The following is a 21776-nucleotide window of genomic DNA, read 5'->3' as shown; positions in this document are numbered from 1 at the left end:
CACATTCGTTCACTTAAGAGGTTTACAAGAAACACCTCAATAGTATGTTTCATAACAGTGAATACCACACCTGTGTGAGGGCCATTATTTTTTTTTCTATACAACCAACCTTAGTGATTTACAATCCCTTCTGTGTTAGTGGTTCTACTACCACCATAACTGAGTTGAGTTGGGGACCAGACAATGTGCAAATACTTACTGAGTGCCAACTATGTTCTGGGACAGAGTTGGGGACACACTGATGAACAAAATGCACATACTCTTCACCCTCTGGGTAGAGAGATTGCCTAGAACAGTGTTCTCCAACCTCTGTCACCCATTTTACAGTGTGACCTAGTAACATACATATGAGTGTATGTATGTTTGTATACATACATGTAAACAATGATACATATGACTGAAAGCTTCATGAAACAATGCTCTGACACTCTGCTGTTTTCTTTCCTAATCCAGTTGTATTTTTTTACATGCTGGTTATGACCACTGAAATAACTTTTAAGCAATACTATGTTAAAGGCTTCAAGTAGTCCAATGTGAACAATCAACAAAATTATAAGTACACTCAACAATACATTTTCTGCTGGAAAAAAATTAACAAGACAGTCCACAGTTTTCTCATGCTAAGATCTCCTCTTAGCTATGGCTTGTTTTGATGGAATGTGACCAAAAATAATAAAAATCTCATGGAATTTGAAGATTCCCTTGTTTATTCCAGAAGGAAAAGAATGGCCAAATTTGGTGTGAAGTCACCTCCAAACTAGAATACATCAAGCAATACAGTCAACACATTTCATTCCTGCTCATACTGGGGACTCTGAAATTGTAAAAAATACTTGCAGAGTACAGTTTCCATCACTTAGCTAAACTCTGCAAGACAATGCCTCCAAGAACAAAAGACAATAAACATCCATTAATCCTGACCTCATTTATTGGAATTTGGCATAAAAACTTTCAACAATTTTTACCCACATTTACCTTTGCCAGACTAAGAAGAGACGATGAGCAAATTAAGAGCAAAATTAAGACTGTCAGAGAAATGTTTATCTTATTTAAGAGAGCAAACTCATGCAGCATCATGGAGCATGAAGCAAACCCATACCAGTGTGATAAACTCTCATTACAAATCACTTTTATCTATTTTCTAAGGCAGGTCTGGCAGGACTTCTATTTCACAAATCAAACTTGTTCAAAATGCTATTTGTACTTTAATAAAGCTGCATTTATCTTAAAACAGGCCACTATTCAGAATAACATATTCAAAATTTAGTTAAGTGCCTGAGTTTATTCCATGTTCTACAGATTCAAAAACCTTATTCTTAAATATGGTCTCATAGTCACAAACCTCTCATTTTTTTTCTACGTAAAGCAGAATGTTCCCATATTCTGACTCTTAAGAGTTGGAGTTTTACTATGCTCAAATTTACGTTATATATAAGAAATACTAAATATTGCTTTATTCTTCTTAATCATGACCCCCATTAAGCCAATCCCAGAATTGCCCATTTAAATAAATGTCCATTATACTGAATCTTAAATTTCTAGTTCTTTCCGGTGCCAGTGAGGATTCAACCTTCCAGTAATTTCAAATACTTGGGAGTTTTAAAAAAATTCTACAGTCCCTGAGTTTACATCACAATACATGTACCTCCCCACGATGCCCTGCTTACCAAACAGAAATGTTTCAATTATATTTTCCACTCGATTTGATATGGCTAAAGAGGAATGAAGAGGAATAAAAGGAAAGCAGAGAGGGGAGAAGGGTGGCCAAGGTGGCAGAGGTAGAGAGGACCACAAAGACCAGCTGGTCTTTTACTTGAAGTTGTGTTTCACACAGGCAAAGAACTATGGTTATCATTACTCTGAACTTATCCATGTTAACTGACTGCAAAGATGACACAAACTTAAAATTAATGAATCCATAAAAGTGCAGTTCTTTGGAAACCAGAACGGACATTATCCCAAAGCCAAAGAGGGACTCTGTTTCTCAGTAATAGTCATCATCCATTGCCTTCTGAACACATGGTCTCCTCAGGGACTAAATCACAACACTGCCATGTCAGATGGTGAGAGTTTTGTTTCCCAAGTTCAGCGTAGCTATAAAAAGAACCCAGGGGAACTTGTTAAATATATGAGTCCCAGTCCTACCCCAGCTCCACTGAACCAGGATCTCTAGAGCAGAATTTGAATTTTCTAATGGGCACATTCAAGCTGTTGGCTTTTTGCCTTTCTGCCAGGCAACATCCTACCGGCACCTCAACTAAAGGAGCCACATAGCCACTCATACAACGGCTCTAAAGGATTGGCTTAAAAAATAGTTTGGACAGGACTACTGGAAGTTCATTTGAAAAGCACAGGACTAAATTCCAGTAAGGTAAAGAAGGGGGCAGACTGTGGAAACAGCAGCCATAAAAAAAAGCTTGTCTCGGCTCAAATATTAAAGCAATATTCATCCTAAGTCTTGGAAGTAAAATACAACACAAACCCATGGCTGTACTATCTCTCCAGCACAGCTGGGATTATCAGTATATTCCAAATCTTCACATCACCAAGGGATTTAAAAGTTAATCATCATCTAAAACACGGTATGAGTCCCTAGATGCATTTATATTCTCTGGTGTCCTGAACACTAAGAGTTTAGAATGAAGAAGGCTGAAAATAAAGAGTAACATACTCTGTCCTCAGCAGCATTCAGACATGGAGAGCCACAGCAGATAAGAGAGCAAATAATTACCCTCTCAAGGTTCTCCTGCCATTTTCATTGTACTTCTACTAAACACAAATTTTAGTCAAACTTCATCTCTGAGTTAAACCATTTTAAAAATAATGCAGGAATATATAGCTATCAAGGTGTTAGCCAAGAACTGATTCAGCAGCTGCATGTTTAAGTAATAAGAACAGCTCGAGTAAATTCTGAACAGTAAATTCCTCCGAGGAAAACTTTTTTTCCCACTCTTCCTGGCTCAATCTCTCTCGTTTGGCACATTCCACTCATCACACAGTACTGTGTATACTCACAGCACTTCATAAATAATAAAAAATAAAATGCTGTCTGTAAACCTAGGCCTGGAGGGATCAATTTTTAGGCACAATCCCAGAGGCTAACTTTAACCATGTGGAAATGATGCTAAATGCCCTCAAATGTACTGCTGAAATATTCTTATTTTTAAAGCAAAACATACACTCAAAATGTGGAACACAGAGTTGGCCATTCTGAATAGGTTATGTCAATGACTAGAAACTAATCCTCAAAATTAACCTCACCTACACATCTTCATATTATCTAAAATCTCTAAAGTTGCAATCTCATTTTAAAAAATTAATCAATTCTCAATTACCCTTGATAGTGGGGAAAAAAACTATAGCATAGGTGATGCAAAGAACAAGCCATCCCAAATTACCTGAAGTTGTTTTAATATTGATGTTTCCTTGGTGGTTTTCGTGGGGGACTGAGCAGATTACGCTTTTACTAGGATAGCAATGAAGCTCATTTCATTCTTTAAGTAAAAATACCTAACAATAGGGAAAGAGGATCCATTTCAAGTCCCAGTTTACTTAAGTAGTAGGCCAGGGATTTTTACATGGCTGTAAACAATCAAATAGGTGGATAACCCTCCAATGGCAGTTTCTTCTTCTGCATAATGAGTATAAAACACCTCAATACACTGAATGTTAATTGAAAGTATATCTACAGCACCTGGAAAATGCAAAAATCTTTAATGGAATGATGTTACATAATTACACTTGGAAAAATATTAAAAATTTTTTAAGTAAAATTAAAATTAAAATTTTTTATTACATATAAAGTTATGTAATTACACTTGGAAATTCACCAAGTCTTCTAAGGACTGTTTAGCACACAGACTTCCCACTTCTTGATCACCATGATCACATATAAGAAAGTAACACGATCAAAGTTTCTGTAGGAATCCCAGTCTATTCAAGTCCAGCAAACAACACCACAACAACTTAAAAGTAATTTAAATTCATATGATGAGTAACTCTAATAAAATGAGATTAAGAGAAGGCAATCTGGACTAAAATAAGAAAGGAAATTGAGAAATCTTGTAGTGTTTAAGTATCATTTGACAATAAAAGTCACAGAGAGAAGGGACAGCAAACACAGAGCTGAACAGCATCAACAAAAAAGCTGGACCACAACAATGCTAAACTTGCATGATTGTTATTTTTTGAATTGTTTGATAGTATTTCCCATTATTTCCTGATGACAACATGCATCTTGTAGTATACACAACAGAGTTTGTTGAGACTAAGATTATATTTTTGAAAGAAAAACTATCCATAAAAATACATACTGGCCCAAGATATGGAAGCAACCTAAGTGTCCATCAGTAGATGAATGGATAAAGAAGACATGGTACATATACACAATGGAATACTATTCAGCCATAAGAAAGAAACAAATCCTACCATATGCAACAACATGGATGGAGCTAGAGGGTATTATGCTCAATGAAATAAGCCAGGTGGAGAAAGACAAATACCAAATGATTTCCCTCATTTTTGGGGTATAAAAGTGAAGCAAAACTGAAAGACCAAAACAGCAGCAGACTCACAGACTCCAGAAGGGACTAGCGGTTACCAAAGGGGAGGGAGAGAAGAGAGGATTGGGGGGTATTATGATTGGCACACATGGTGTGGGGGGGATCATGGGGAAGACAGTGTAGCACAGAGAAGACAAGTAGTGACTCTGTGGCATCTTAGTGATGGACAGTGACTGCAATGAGGTATGGAGGGGGACTTGATAATATGGGTGAATGTAGTAACCACATTGTTTTTTCATGTTAAACCTTCATTAGAGTCTATATCAATAATACCTTAATAAAAAAAAAACATACTGGCAAGTCATTAGAAAATACTATGTAACCTTGGAAGAAACCTAAGGGTGTCCGTACTTCCGCTTCCAGCCACCTGAGCACTGGGCAGTGTCCTCAAGGATAAAGCAGAAGAAAGGCCAGGCAAGGGAAGTGCTCAGCCTAAAAGAGAGATGGAGCAGGTTCTTCTCTGTCTGGTAGATGAAGAGAAGCAGCAGTCAGGAAAGGAAATCTGAGGACACAGTACACTGAGAAGGGGAAAAATATCAGCTCTTAAATCAGCATACATAAACAAGAAGTTGAGCATGTAAACACTGGGAGTTTATGTGTCAAAAACATATTGTTACATGTGCAGAGTTACCTGATTCACGACCATCACGACCACTGAATGAACAGTCAACCTTGAAACCCTAAGTGGCTATGGTATCTTGTCATAAAGTTGCCATTATAATAAAATACTTAATACTTTTTTCTGTTTTAGATAAAAGGCTGCACATTATTTTTAATTATGATAAAACTCTCAAAATATTGCTATGTGACAAATATTTTGGGACAAACATGATAGGAGTAATGGTTGATTTTTTTTTCCCTAGCAAATGCAGTAATTCCAGAGTCTCCATTGTCAATATCACCAATTTCTCCATCTCTCACAATTTACCTTTCTTGGATTTGGCCCCAATCTTCAGTTTTGATGGCCAAGCAATCTGTGTATTTGTTTCCTCCATGATCTGTAACACAAATTAGGAGAAAAATATTGATTTAATTAAGAACTTGTATCACAGATAGGATTTTTCTCAGAAATATTATTTTCAAGTCTTTAGCCTCATCTTGATCAAATGATCTCATTTTAAAACAATGCAAAAAAAAAACCTTGGGGAAAAAACAGATGCACTTCTATAAGCCTTTAATCTATTAGAAATATTCAAGTATATTTTGTTACCCTCAGTGCTCCTCTCAAAGATACTCCAGAATTTAATATAGAGACAATAAGACCACAAAGTACATGAACAAGTCATTAACCCAACTTGATGCCAGAACCGTCAGAGATGCTTGTGCTCAATACAATTACCCAAGACAATCGCCAATGGGTTGCAACACACCAAATATGATACTTGTAATACAAAACTACGTGGGTTAGGCCATACTTAATGAGGAATTTTTTTTCCCTGGGAAAGAAATAACAACTTGCTTTGGGCACATTTGTATTTCATTAAAACGGATGAAAAGCCTCGAAACAGGACATCATACGGTAAGGCTGCATTCCCATCATCCTTCACCTGGTCCAAAATGGCACTGCCGCCGCCGTGCTTCCCACTGGCATGTGGCTAATGCCGGCCAGCAGGACACTAGCCCCTTGTGCCACGGTGCAAGGACAAGTGAGGAAGCCACTGTGGGGCACAGGAAGTAGGTGGTAAACAGTAAAAGAATTAGTAACCACCACAAAATGTTCATCCTTAAGCCTTCTCTGCTTTTATCACATGAATTAGATGAGATTAATGTTTGCTTTTGTGCCATGAATCAAAATTTACTGAATTGATGAAGCAAACAACTAAACAGATTAATAGGCAAATAACAACTACCCCACATTAATCTGAGTAGTATGGAGTTAGAGTTAACTAAACAAATTAATGGCAAACACTTTAACAGAGCAATTAATAAAAAGTGTCTTCTTTCCCTCAGTATTGGCTATGTACAGGGCATGAGGCTAACTAGTTAACATGGGTCATACCTCACTTAATCCCCACAATCAGAGCATAAAAGTGCTTTCAGCAGAGCTTCAGACTGGCAGCCCACCCAGTGTTAAGATTTTTTTTTTTTAATGTGAGCCATTTTAAAATCTGGGAGTTTCACATAGAAATTCAGATTTGGCAGAAATTCAGGTTTGCACAAAGACTTGGCAGATTTAGCACCTGGAGCCCACATTCCCACAGGGCAACACTCGGCTGGTACTGAGGACCAGATGCCCTCTTTGGCTGGGAAGGGTTTGGGCTGCCCCGCAGGCCACTGAGTCGCTCACACTGAGGTCAAGAGCCACTTGGCATTATCATCATATTTGTATTACTCATTTGACATTTATCGTGGTGCTTGCACTGCTGTTTCTTTTAGAGAAATATTTCTTTACATTCATGTCTCCATTAAAAATTGAAAACAAAAGTGATGTCACACTGTCTTCACTAATTTAAGGTACTGGCCTGGCCCTGATGGTAGATGACCTTGTCACCCCAACCCTACAAGACTTGCCCCTGCTTCTTCTCCTCCCGTCTTCGGCTGTCCTTGTGAATGTGTTGTCTTCACCATTACATTACCTAGTTAACTCTAAATCCATATTTTTAAATAAAATAAACAAATAGTATCATCAACTTCCTCTGCTCCAGCTGTGCTGGCCACCCCTCCAGAGCCTTTGCGTCCACCCTCACCTCCCCAGCTGCCACCTGCTCCAAGCTGCCTTCCCCTTCCCCTCCTGCACCATCCTGCCCGGAATTCTTCCCACCTCACTGCTTGTGGTTTCCCCTTCTAACCCTTATCACAATCTGAAATTCTCCTATTTTCTACATTTATTTGTTATAGTCTGTCTCTGAAAAATAAGAGCAAGCTCTCTAACCTGCCCCAGCAAGCACAGGAAGGACCTGGGTACATGAATCTTCCTAACACCCTCAGGAAGCAGAGCCGTTACTCCTCATGCAGCAGGGATAAAAAAACTCAGACTGCTTGCAAAAATTATACTTTTAACCACCATACCAACATAGAGCCTCCTCTACCTTTTTAAAACTGTATATACAAATTTGAAAATATGCTTGAGGGTTCAAGCATACTGACTGGCTTTAACATGCTACAAATATTTATCAAAAGTCTACTTAGGTGCCACAAATGCCAGGTCTCACAGCTATGACTAAGACCATTCCTGGAATCCACAAGCTTACAGCCAAGCCAGGGTCACAGACAGACAAAACAGGCAACTGCCTGACAGCAGGCTGGGTGCAGGCACAGGATCAGTTCACAGGGTGGCTCACAGCCCCAGTTCTGAAAGGTCAAGTGGGGGGAGGTGTGATTAGTAAAAGGAGCCCTGAAATATAATCTGCAAAATCATGCAAGCCCTGAAAGCCGAGTAAAAGTACATTTATTAATGAGCTCATTAATCACTAAACAGGGGCAGGAAGGCCCAATCAGGAAGGACTTTTCATTGGTCATATTTTATCGCCTATTAGCTTTGGCTACTATAGGTATATGTATCTTCAAAGTGACTAAAATTAGATTCAGAATTTTCCTCTAAGTTGGCTAAGATACTGTTATAAAGAGATAACATAGAAAATAATGAAATATTATAATGTTATTCATGGGGAAACAGTAAGAAAATAATCTATATACTTTTCTAAATTAAGTAATTTGACCATTTAAACCAATAAATTATGTCAGGTGCCATAATTATTATACTATAATAGAGAAACTTCCCTGTCAACATATGGTTGGAAGGTATAAATTTCTGAAATCAAAATCATTTGCAGAACTTCCCAGAAATCACCCTGCAAATGATCTTCTTATTAAACACCAATAAATGCTCTATGACAGAAAGTAATATACCAGAGGAAATATCCTAATAGGAACAGCCATCAAATCTAAATACCTACATAATTACACACATCCCCGCTAAGCCTCGCACCAGTCCCTGTGTGTATGATGCAGTGACATGGTGGGGCTCAGAAAGACTCGCTTTCAGCCTTCTCACAACAGTGCTGTAAGGGGAAGAAAGGTATCCCAGGCTTAGCAAACCTAATTCAAAAACCAGAGTTCTGTCTTCCATACTATATGATCTCCAAAGTTCTATGAGCCTCAGGATTTATCAATCCTTTTAGAGAAAACAAATTACTAATTATTGGAATTTTGCTTCTGTAGGTGACCTTTCCTATGTGACTAGAAAAAGCGATTTCACTGAACATCATTTGTGGCCAGCCAACATCAACCAAACAGGTTGTTCACTAGGCTGCAGTCCTCATACGCAGCTCCGACTGGATGCCTCATCAGACCTTCTATTTGTTCCCCATTGTGTGTAACTTAGTTGTTAAGGGCAGTTGGCTCTGGAGTCCATACCAGCTCTGCTGTTTTTATCATGTTGTGCAAGTTACTTTTATCAGCCTCATTATTTTCCTCTGTACAATTAATTACAGTACCTATTCACAGAGTTTGTGAGGCTCTGATAAGAAAACATGTGGAATATGCCAAGCACAGCGTGTGGTACAGTGAGTGCTCTGTAACACCAACCCTTGTGTTAATTGCTTTTCAATTACTTCGGTCAGGCACTGCCCTATATAGTTGGTGCTTCCCTCCAGAAGCTCTGTCTAACAAAGGGGAAGACAAGTCAAGCCACCATTATATACTACATATAGAGGGAACCCTAATCCAGTCACGGCTAGTCAAGGAAAGTTATCTTAAGGAAATGTTTATTAATGGTGTGACCTAAAGGAGGAGAAAAAGTTGGCTAGCTGAGGAAAAGGTGGTGAAAAGTGCCCCAGGAAGAAGAGGAATGCATGTAGAAAGGTCTAGGAGGGATGGCAGGTACCTCAGAGGGCCTGAGGGTGATTTGGCCAGGCTGAGGTGCTTCAAGGCCCAGCTTACACATCCAGGACATCCTCAGTATAGACTAGAAGACATGACAGACTAAAGCTGTACAGTGCCTGTGCTTGGCCATCACTAATGAGTGATAAAAAAGGAAATAAACCCTGAGAACTAGCAGAGTCACTACAAATAGGAAGTGGCCATACTTCCTAGACTTCCAGGAAGACAAAATTCCCCTCAGGAAGTCATCGGTGAAACTTTCCAAACCATTATCTACAGAGACTCCACATCAGTTCCTACAGTGTAGACACTGCACTCTGCTAGACAGCTTTGGCCTCAGTCAGTTACAGGAGTGGTAGAGTGTGACACAGCCCCATCAGGAGGAGGAGGAAGTACAGTTCTCCACGGGAATATGGGCAGAGGCTGGTCCAGAAACCCCAGGCCTGAAACTGGTATATTGGAGCAGGGGGCTGAAGCGTGCCCCCCAAAAGAAGTGGAATAAGGTGGGAGTTTGGGGTGCAGAGGCAGAAAAAGGGGGCAGTAAGCAAGTCAGAGGATCTGTACCCAGCAAGCTGTGCTTTAAAAATGTCCTAAAAGGTCATCAAGACAAATAGGGAGGTAAATCAAGGTAAATATGGGAACTGGAATAGGTAAAGTCAGGATGCGTTAGCTGACATCTAAGAAGCCATAAAACCTCTGAGAAAAAAATCACTATCTTATGTCTCATAAAAAAATCCTAAAGTGAGTTCTGGCTAGTTTTTTCTTTACATCTTATTATGGCCCCAGTTTCCACCCTCACTAAACCAAAGCTCAAAGAACAAACTACTAATTTTGAATCATGTTCTATGAACATAAATTATACCCTAATTCTGGATGATGTACAGTAACAAAGCAGCTAATGAACAAATGGTCTGAGATAAAACTGGGATTTCTCCTAGAGGCAAAAAAGAGCTTGAAAGCTTACTGGGGAGTTCCATATATTTTAAAAAATACACCTGAGGGCTTGCAGACAACCCTCTTAGGTGCCTATTTTCCTTGTCAAAGAAGCTATCTGTGTCTTTGAGTTAAAGAGCATGTGTGAGGGCACAAGTGATGTGGAAGTCAGTGAGTGGACTCGTTTCTGAATAGAACAAGTTCCCATTCCATCTAAAGGGTCAGCACACCAAGAAAGGAGATAGGCAGGAGAAAACCGTAGCAGGAGGTGCCATCAATCTCTACCATTTTCACAAAATCTAGACAGGTTTCACAGAAAACTGTGAGAATTAAAGTGATGTTTCTTAAAAATCATGGAACTGGGGACACTAAAACAATTAATTTCATGGATCTTATAATAGATGAAAACACTAACACCTTTTCAATAGGATATTACACATTTTGTACAATAAAATTAATTCCTACAAAACTTCACAAGGGAAACCACTTCACAGAAACCCTTGATATGCCCTAATTCATAAGCAAGTCAGGATATTGTCTGAAATGCTCAGGTTACATTCAAGAAATAATTCAATTAAGTGGCTAATTCTGACCAACCTCTCTCCAAAAAATAAGACTGATGACCCTCAATCGTGTGAAATTTGAACTGAAAGTTTGGAAACATGTTTAAAATGACTAGTGCTTCCTTGTGGAGCCAACAATAAATACAATGATGTCAGTTACACTAAGGCCTGCCTAGGTTTGCAATGCCACAAACCTCTGAGAAGAGAACTCCTAAAATGAGTTCCAGCCAGTTTTACTTTTTCATCTTATTAGTATTACCCTGATTTCCATCTTCACAAAATCAAAGCTCAAAGAACAAGTATCTGATTTTGCATCACTTGCAATGAACATTAAAGGACATCTTACATATTTTAAAGACAGGTTCTAACTCAGAATTCTAGATGCTGTACACTTATGCCATTTCAATAACTCACTTACAACTTCTGGACATCTTCATTGTCAACTTCTGGACATCTCTTCTCAATTCTACCAATTTTTGCTAGGTGTACTTTGCTGTTCTCTTATAATAGGCAGCAATCCTATATAGCTCAGGAGACAGGAAATTTAGGAGCAGTCCATCTAAAAATGGAGCTATTTGAGAAGTAACTATTTTACATTTTTGTTAGACTTACTGTACTGATTACTTAAATGGGTTAATAATCAAATGTAACTTAATTCTTACACTAATCTTACAGGTAATGAATAGCAAGCATTTATAGTAACAAAAGTATCTAACCTAAAAATATCAATTTTGAAATATATGAAGCAATTAATATTAAAATTGTTGGTATTAGACAGAATATAATTTTTATAGTTCATCTTTAATGGTTACTTTTTCATCATAAAATAATCTTATGAAGATAGCATGCTATGAATACATAACAGCTTTGGGAGCTAAACAGTCATCTTAACTTTCTACCTCAATCTGCATTTCATAAGCAGGGAGGAATGCTCTCTGATCAGGTAACAGTTCTGCTTTTCTCGGGGTAAAAAGTTCCTAATAAGCATTGAATTGTATGTTCCCGTTTGGTTTTAGTTTCTGTGGGGGGTAAGTGAGGGAAGGTGCGAAGGGAGAGTAATATTTATATAAACAGAAATTTGGAATTTTTTTAATTGGAAGAAAGTTTGAATGGCTATTGGAAACAAATTTCATCACAGAATTACATGGAACCATTTAAATAATTTCACTGTCCTAAAATAACTTGCCAAATTAGAATAAAATTAACAAGTACAATCAAATCAAATTCTACATGTAGTTTCATCCATGATAAAAATAATTTCCTTTTACACTCTTCAATGCTCAAGTCATAATAGATGGTTCCCTCTCCAACAAATTGTAGATTAGCACACCATGGGGGAAAGAACATCTACCAATGTGTGCTATTCTACACATTTTTCAAGTATACAGCAATTATAGGATAATATCTTACAGATGAAGGAAACCCTTGCCAAACACCAACAACATTTCACTAATGAGCTTATGTCACCAAATATTTCAGTCCACATGGAAAGTTTAAAGATCCACAGGTAAGTAATTAGCATCTCAGATCAACTTACAACAAATCTATTTATGCTGACTTTACTTGCAGTATTTATTCTTGGGCCAGGAAAAGAACGCTGAACACTCTAACTCGATATTTATACTCTAAACTATTGAATATTCATCATTCAAAATGGCTACCAGCTGGGTGCCATCTGCAGCCTGCTTCTCCAAGAGACTGATTTGTGCTCTACCTCCCTTGTATCAATAGAGAAATGAGGTCTATCTTCATGAGGGAGGCTATCTGAAGTTACCTCATGTACTAACGAATCATGAGTCAATTTGCTGCATTTCACCATGAAAGGAGCAAAGTGAGAAAAGAGCCAAGAAAATACACTGAGAAACAGAGATGGGAAAGTAGTGAACTTCTCACATGAGGGGGCGTCCAGATGCTGAGGGTGTTTATTTTGCTGAGATGTTAGAGGGTTCTGTTATATTTCATTTTAAATTCAAGAAATGCATCTCAGTGATTCAGTTATTCATCATCTCCAGAACAGTTCCTCACAGTTGCCTAGTATTCATATACATTTCCCACGTACTCCTCACAAAGACCTTGTAAATCAGATATGTGAAACCTATCTTACAGATGAGGAAACCAGGATTCAAAGAGATTAAGCAGCAGATGGGTACGTGGCAAAGTGTGGCTAGAATCTAAGCCATATGACTTCCCAGCAAGCGCAACATTTGCCCCACTTGGTTCACGAAGCAGGTGGAAGGCACCACATCCTCCAGGGATGGTCACTCTGAAAGCTCCACCTCCTGGAACTCTGCCACGAACACTGAAGGCAGCAGAGTGGCTGCCTCTCGATACTCTCTGATTAATAAGTGACAGAGTGACCCAGAGAAATCCCCAGAATGGTTCAATCCAGAAAAGTACCCCCCATCGACGCAGAGACGGAGAACATGTAGCATCTTCATATTCACAGTGACACAAAAGAGGGCCACACTGGCACTCAGTGGCTGGGGCTGCAGATGCTGAACTTCCTGCAAAGGGCGGGACAAATCCACTCAAGACAGACCTGGCTTTGCACAGTTCTGACGCGCACAGATCTTAGTTACCACAGCTTAGACACTACCCCTCCTGCAACAACACCAGTTTGCATTCCACTTGCCAAAGGACATTAATTAGGAGTAGGTGCATCAAATACAAATACAAGGCCAGCTCTTGAGTACATAAATCACTATATATAACAGATGTTCAATGTGATCAGTGACCAATCACATTGCTTCTTTCAAAGTCTGTTGGTGATAATCTGCACATCTGTAACCAGATCATACACAGACAGCAAAGCAAGGAGCTGTGCAGACTTCTTGCCTCCCTAGGATAAAACCAAGTGACACTTACAAAAGTGGATAATGAAAAGTGGAAACTGGCCAACAAAGATATGAAAACTGATATGGCTAGAAGTGAAATCTGAACCTTTGCCAGTGGGTACAGAATCCAGAGCTGACCACGGGAATGTTTCAAACACTTTGGATATGCAGCCAGGGGAAGGGGAAGACAAACTCACTGACATAAATAACAAAAGCAATTATGATAAAGAGGATTGAGATGTCCCAGAGGAATTGGTGTCAGGCAAAAAAGTTCACATTAAAGAAATTCTGGGAGGTATTTCACAACTTTGAAAGTGCAAAGCATGACATTTTGGAATTGGATGCAGACCTATGATTATGACAATTCACCAAGTCCCAGAAAAGATGCTTCCTCTGTATTCTAAGTTACACAACAACAACAAAAAACCCAGCACTGTTGAAACTAATCTTGACTAGCTCTTTACAAAGAAATAAAACATGCAATTCTTAATATTTCTATGTTAAATTAAATATTAAGCACTAAATTTTAGTCTTACTATTTTATTCATTTTCCTATATATTTATGACTGATAGTAAGAGAAAATTTTAATGTTTTGACAAAACTTTTAAAGGTCATAGATCCTTTCACTTTCCCATCAGTTTACTAAAAGCACTTTACAGTTTCAGTTTGTACGGTCATTTCTATGGCCCCACACTGCCATGCAAGGTGAGCACTGCCCTTGATTGCCCCACTGAGAATCAATGACAAAGGGTTTCATACTGTTACACACAACAGATGAGCTTAACTAATTTATTCCAGAAAGTTCACAGAACTCATACTTGTCAATTAAAACCCAGTTCAAATTGCCCTCTGCTATGAAAATGCCTCCCTCTCTTCCAGAGGTCCCCGTTCTCTCTTCTCTCCATTCTGACTTTGCTGTGACAACATGATGGGGCTTATCTCTTTGTTTACTCTACCAATCCCACCATTGAGTTGGTCCCTGGTGACCAACTGTATCTTATTCACTTTTAAACACTGGAAGCAAGCATTTAGAATCTCAATAAGCATTGTTAAAGTAATGAACAGTGATGAGGAAGGTAACATGAAGGGGATAGGTGAGGTGACAATTGCTTAAGACTTTCAGAGAACAGCCACTCCATCTACAGCGCCTCCTTTAACTCACTCAAAAATGGTATTTTTGAGGAGTCTGCTTATCAGAATAAACTGAGTGGATATTTATTAAATGAAATTAAATTCTAAATTTCAGACAGGATAAATTCTTCCAGGGTATATCTGTATTATAATGGAGAAATTCTGCAACTAAAATGTCTGAAGTGGTCAGATAAGTTCAGTGAGTGGCAAGCTGGGCCAAGTATGGGCTGTGGGATGCAGGAAGCCTAAATTCTGTAATTTCTGCTCTGGCCCATGGCTTGCATGGGCTCAGGGGGACCACACTACCCATTTTAAAAGATGTGCCAGACTTTTATGTTAAATCTCCTGATTCCTATATGTTGGCACCTATTTCAATTATGTTAAAGCATATTGTAAGCCAAAGAAAGCATGGATCTCACTCTTTGACCTGTACTCCAAACCAAGAATTCTCATGGCATATGGACAGGTTATTTGTGATGACCTATAATGTTCATGAAGAAGTGGAGTCTTGGTTCTCCCGAGACAAAAGGATCTGTGATTCTTAAGCCCATTTCATTTGCCAGGGATCACTTCACTGTGATCCCTCAGAAGGATTACGCAGACCTCTATCTGATGCCATGGGTAGCTACATATTTTTATTAAACTTGAACTATCAGAGTATAACTTGTGTTTAACTTGAATGTAATGCTGTAACAGTGTGTAACTTGGGAAGAAAAGTAACGGTATTGATACCTTTAACAAACCAAGTTAACGACCTTGACTGCAATTTTCTAGCCTCCAAATTTTCCACAAGCCTAGTTATTCCAATTACATGAATTCATAATATATGCTATTTTAGCAAATACGTTTCACTACTCAGCTCACCCTCCTCACAGTAAACAATCTTACTTAGCTCAGTAAGCTTCAATGACAATGGATGGGGGGTTGTAATGAGAGATCAACCTAACAGCAGATCTACAATGGAGTTCCTGCAACATCAAAAAAAAGAGAAAAAATTTGAGGCAGTCTATACTGGGTAAGCAGGCGAGGAACTGAGTATTAGGTTCAAGGAAAGTTTGCTTCAAAAGACTAAATAATGAAAAGAGGTATATATTGGTTATAGTCCTGTAACAACTCCAAATATCTGTAGATGGACACAAGTTTGTGTCTCTCCCATGTTAAATGGCCTTTATGAGTCAGCAAGGGGCATGGCTCTACACAAACATTCAGGGGCCTGAGCTGATAGAGGCCCTTCTATTTTATAGCTGCCCATCTGGAATCCATGGCTTCCTCAGTCTCCCTTTGGGAGAAGAACAGGAAGAACCCTCCATTAATCTTTTATCACCTTGGCCTGGAAGAAAAAACACACTACCTCCCTCACAGTCCATTAGCCATACAACACACATAGCTCTGACAATTCAAAGGAGGCTGGGACATGCAGGGGGCAATTAAAGTAAGTGGTGGGCATTACTGCCTCTGCCAGATAGTTCTTTAATACATGGAACCTTGTAAGCATATCCCACCAGCTCCTTAGGCATGTTTAAACTGAACACAATCTTCTCCATATAACCGGACATCGTAAATTGTCTACTCAGGATCCAGAGAACACACACACACACACACACACACACACACACACACACATACACACACACACACAGAAAATAACAAGTAAGAATGTGGATAAATCAGAACCTTTATGCACTGTTGGTGGGAATGTAAAATGGTGTAGCTACTGTAGAAAACAGTATGGTGGTTCCTCAAATATTAAAAATAAAATTAGCACATGACCTAGCAATTCTATTTCCAGGTACTCCTACTTCTGTTACATATGATAGAGCAATTTTAAGCAAAATAACTGAAATTAAAATCTCAAAGAGATATTTGTATATCCATGTTTATTTATAGCAGCGCTATTCACAATAGCTCAAATGTGGAAGCAGCCCAAGTGTCCGATGACAGATGAATGGATAAGTGAAATGTGGCATGTACATAATGGAGTATTATTCAGCCTTAAAAAGGAAGGAAATTCTAACATGCTACAACATGGATGAACCTTAAGATTGTACTAAGTGAAATAAACCAGTCACAAAAAATACAAAAACTGTATGATTCCATTTATATGAGAAACTTCGAGTAGTCAAAATCAGAGACAAAAAAGTGGAATGGTGGTTTGTTTCCAGGGGTTGCAGTGGAGGTGGGTGGGTGCAGGGTTGGGAAGCAATGGGGACTTCCTGCTTAATGGGTACAGAGTTCAAGTCTTACCAGATGGAAAGAGCTACAGGGAAGGCTGATGTGATGGCTGAATTAACATTGTGAATGTATTTAACACCACTGAACTGTTAAAAAGAAATTGTTAAAATGGTATATCTTAATGCTATGTGGATTTTTATCGCAATAAAAAAATATATAGTCAGGCATGTGATCCAATTTGGGCCAAAGACAAGTGAGAAGAGGTTTCATGGAAGCTTTTTTTTTTTTTTAATTTATTTATTTTTATTTCTTTGAAGAACATTATGTTTACTAGGCTCTCCCCTACCCCAAGTCCCCCCCACAAACCCCATTACAGTCACTGTCCAACAGCATAGCAAGACACTGTAGAATCACTACTTGTCTTCTCTGTGTTGCACAGCCCTCCCCTTTCTCCCACCCCCAACATTATACATGCTAATCATAATACCCCCTTTCTTCTTCCCCACCCTTATCCCTCCCTACCCTCCCATTCTCCCCAGTCTCTTTCCCTTTGGTAACTGTTAGTCCATTCTTGGGTTCTGTGATTCTGCTGCTGTTCTGTTCCTTCAGTTTTTCTTTTGTTCTTATACTCCACCGATGAGTGAAATCATTTGGTATTTGTCTTTCTCCGCTTGGCTTATTTCACTGAGCATAATACCCTTTAGCTCCATCCATGTTGTTGCAAATGGTAGAATTTGTTTTCTTCTTATGGCTGAGTAATATTCCATTGTGTATATGTACCACATCTTCTTTATCCATTCATCTACTGATGGACACTTAGGTTGCTTCCATATCTTGGCTATTGTAAATAGTGCTGTGATAAACATAGGGGTGCATATGTCTTTTTCAAACTGGGCTGCTGTATTCTTAGGGTAAATTCCTAGAAGTGGAATTCCTGGGTCAAATGGTATTTCTATTTTGAGCTTTTTGAGGAACCTCCATATTGCTTTCCACAATGGTTGAACAAATTTACATTCCCACCAGCAGTGTAGGAGGGTTCCCTTTTCTCCGCAACCTCACCAACATTTGTTGTTGTTTGTCTTTTGGATGGTGGCCATCCTTACTGGTGTGAGATGATATCTCATTGTGGTTTTAATTTGCATTTCTCTGATAACTAGTGATGTGGAGCATCTTTTCATGTGTCTGTTGGACATCTGAATTTCTTCTTTGGAGAACTGTCTGTTCAGCTCCTCTGCCCATTTTTTAATTGGATTATTTGCTTTTTGTTTGTTGAGGTGTGTGAGCTCTTTATATATTTTGGACGTCAAGCCTTTATCGGATCTGTCATTTACAAATATATTCTCCCATACTGTAGGGTACCTTTTTGTTCTACTGATGGTGTCCTTTGCTGTACAGAAGTTTTTCAGCTTGATATAGTCCCACTTGCTCATTTTTGCTTTTGTTTTCCTTGCCCGGGGAGATATATTCATGAAGAAGTCACTAATGTTCACATCCAAGAGGTTTTTGCCTATGTTTTTTTCTAAGAGTTCTATGGTTTCATGACTTACATTCAGGTCTTTGATCCATTTTGAATTTACTTTTGTGTATGGGGTTAGACAGTGATCCAGTTTCATTCTCTTACATGTAGCTGTCCAGTTCTGCCAGCACCATCTGTTGAAGAGACTGTCATTTCCCCATTGTATGTCCACGGCTCCTTTATCAAATATTAATTGACCATATATGTTTGGGTTAATGTCTGGAGTCTCTAATCTGTTCCACTGATCTGTGGCTCAGTACCAAATTGTCTTGATTACTATGGCTTTGTAGTAGAGCGTGAAGTTCGGGAGTGAGATCCCCCCTACTTTATTCTTCGTTCTCAGGATTGCTTTGGCTATTCGGGGTCTTTGGTGTTTCCATATGAATTTTTGAACTAGTTGTTCCAGTTTGTTGAAGAATGTTGTTGGTAATTTGATAGGGATTGCATCAAATCTGCATATTGCTTTGGGCAGGATGGCCATTTTGACTATATTAATTCTTCCTAGCCATAAGCATGGAATGAGTTTCCATCTGTTAGTGTCCTCTTTAATTTCTCCTTAAGAGTGTCTTAAAGTTTCCAGGGTATAGGTCTTTCACTTCTTTGGTTAGGTTTATTCCTAGGTATTTTATTCTTTTTGATGCAATTGTGAATGGAATTGTTTTCCTGATTTCTCTTAGTATTGGCTCATTGTCAGTGTATAGGAAAGCCACAGATTTCTGTGTGTTCATTTTGTATCCTGCAATTTTGCTGTATTCCGACATCAGTTCTAGTAGTTTTGGAGTGGAGACTTTAGGGTTTTTTATGTACAATATCATGTCATCAGCAAATAGTGACAGTTTAACTTCTTCTTTACCAATCTGGATTCCTTGTATTTCTTTGTTTTGTCTAATTGCCATGGCTAGGACCTCCAGTACTATGTTAAATAACAGTGGGGAGAGTGGGCATTCCTGTCTTGTTCCCGATCTCAGAGGAAAAGCTTTCAGCTTCTCGCTGTTCAGTATGATGTTGGCTGTGGGTTTATCATATATGGCCTTTATTATGTTGAGGAACTTGCCTTCTATACCCATTTTGCTGAGAGTTTTTATCATGAATGGATGTTGAATTTTGTCGAATGCTTTTTCAGCATCTATGGAGATGATCATGTGGTTTTTGTCTTTCTTTTTGTTGATGTGGTGGATGATGTTGATGGATTTTCGAATGTTGTACCATCCTTGCATCCCTGGGATGAATCCCACTTGGTTGTGGTGTATGATCCTTTTCATACATTTTTGAATTCGGTTTGCTAATATTTTATTGAGTATTTTTGGATCTACGTTCATCAGGGATATTGGTCTGTAGTTTTCTTTTTTGGTGGGGTCTTTGCCTGGTTTTGATATTAGGGTGATGTTGGCTTCATTGAATGAGTTTGGGAGTATTCCCTCCTCTTATATTTTTTGGAAAACTTTAAGGAGAATGGGTATTATATCTTCTCTGTATGTCTGATAAGATTCTGAGGTAGATCCATCTGGCCCGGGTTTTTTTTTCTTGGGTAGTTTTTTGATTACCACTTAAATTTTTTTGCTGGTAATTGGTTTGTTTAGATTTTGTGTATCTTCCTTGGTCAGTCTTGGAAGGTTGTATTTTTCTAGGAAGTTGTCCATTTCTTCTAGGTTTTCCAGCTTCTTAGCATATAGGTTTTCATAGCAGTCTCTAATAATTCTTTGTATTTCTGTTGGGTCCATCGTGATGTTTCCTTTCTCATTTCTGATTCTGTTGATGTGTGTTGATTCTCTTTTTCTCTTAATAAGTCTGGCTAGAGGCTTATCTATTTTGTTTATTTTCTCAAAGAACCAGCTCTTGGTTTCATTGACTTTTTTCTATTGTTTTATTCTTCTCAATTTGGTTTATTTCTTCTCTGATCTTTATTATGTCCCTCCTTCTGCTGACTTTAGGCCTCATTTGTTCTTCTTTTTCTAATTTTGATAACTGTGACGTTAGACTGTTCATTTGAGTTTGCTCTTCCTTCTTTAAATATGCCTGAATTGCTATATACTTTCCTCTTAAGTCTGCTTTCACTGCATCCCACAGAAGTTGGGGCTTTGTGTTGTTGTTGTCATTTATTTCCATATATTGCTGGATCTCTATTTTAATTTGGTCATTGATCCATTGACTATTTGGAAGCATGTTGTTAAGCCTCCATGTGTTTGTGAGCCTTTTTGCTTTCTTAGTACAATTTATTTCTAGTTTTATACCTTTGTGGTCTGAAAAGTTGGTTGGTAGGATTTCAATACTTTTGAGTTTACTGAGGCTCTTTTTGTGGCCTAGTATGTGGTCTATTCTGGAGAATGTTCCATGTGTACTTGAGAAGAATGTGTATCCTGTTGCTTTTGGGTGTAGAGTTCTATAGATGTCTATTAGGTCCATCTGTTCTAGTGTGTTGTTCAGTGCCTCTGTGTCCTTACTTATTTTCTGTCTGGTGGATCTGTCCTTTGTAGTGAGTGGTGTGTTGAAGTCTCCTAAAATGAATGCATTCTGTCTATTTCCTCCTTTAGTTCTGTTAGTATTTGTTTCACGTATGCTGGTGCTCCTGTGTTGGGTGAATATATATTTATAATGGTTATATCCTCTTGTTGGACTGAGCCCTTTATCATTATGTAATGTCCTTCATTATCTCTTGTTACTTTCTTTGTTTTGAAGTCTATTTTGTCTGACACTAGTACTGCAACACCTGCTTTTTTCTCCCTATTATTTGCATGAAATATCTTTTTCCATCCCTTGACTTTTAGTCTGTCCATGTCTTTGGGTTTGAGGTGAGTCTCTTGTAAGCAGCATATAGATGGGTCTTGTTTTTTTATCCATTCAGTGACTCTATGTCTTTTGATTAGTGCATTCAGGCCATTTACATTTAGGGTGATTATCGATAGGTATGTACTTATTGCCATTTCAGGCTTTAGATTCGTGGTTACCAAAGGTTCCAGGTTACTTTCCTTACTATCTAAGAGTCTAACTTAACTCACTTAGTATGCTGTTACAAACACAATCTAAAGGTTCTTTTCTATTTCTCCTCCTTTTTCTTCCTCCTTCATTCTTTATATATTAGGTATCAGATTCTATACTTTTTCTCTATCCCTTGATTGGCTTTGGGGATAGTCAATTTAATTTTGGATTTGCTTCACAATCAGCTGCTCCACCCTACCTACCATAATTTTCCTACCTCTGGTGACAGCTATGCACCCCTAGGAACACTTCCATCTATAGCAGTCC

General features: G+C 38.5%; 1 protein-coding gene across 3 annotated transcripts in view; it reads right to left on the bottom strand.

Moving 5' to 3' along the window:
- The window catches only part of BICC1 (BicC family RNA binding protein 1), a 256510-nt gene that overhangs the window by 99626 nt on the left and 135108 nt on the right, over positions 1-21776 (bottom strand). For all 3 annotated transcript variants that reach the window (XM_036895091.2, XM_036895092.2, XM_036895090.2), the window contains exon 3: positions 5491-5560. In XM_036895091.2, the coding sequence (XP_036750986.2) occupies positions 5491-5560 (70 nt within the window). The remainder of the gene's footprint in view (positions 1-5490; positions 5561-21776) is intronic.

The sequence above is a fragment of the Manis pentadactyla genome, chromosome 8 (assembly GCF_030020395.1).
Source record: "Manis pentadactyla isolate mManPen7 chromosome 8, mManPen7.hap1, whole genome shotgun sequence".
Taxonomy (NCBI): domain Eukaryota; kingdom Metazoa; phylum Chordata; class Mammalia; order Pholidota; family Manidae; genus Manis; species Manis pentadactyla.
The sequence above is the reverse complement of the archived record's forward strand: the minus strand, read 5'-3'. Positions and strand labels throughout refer to the sequence as shown.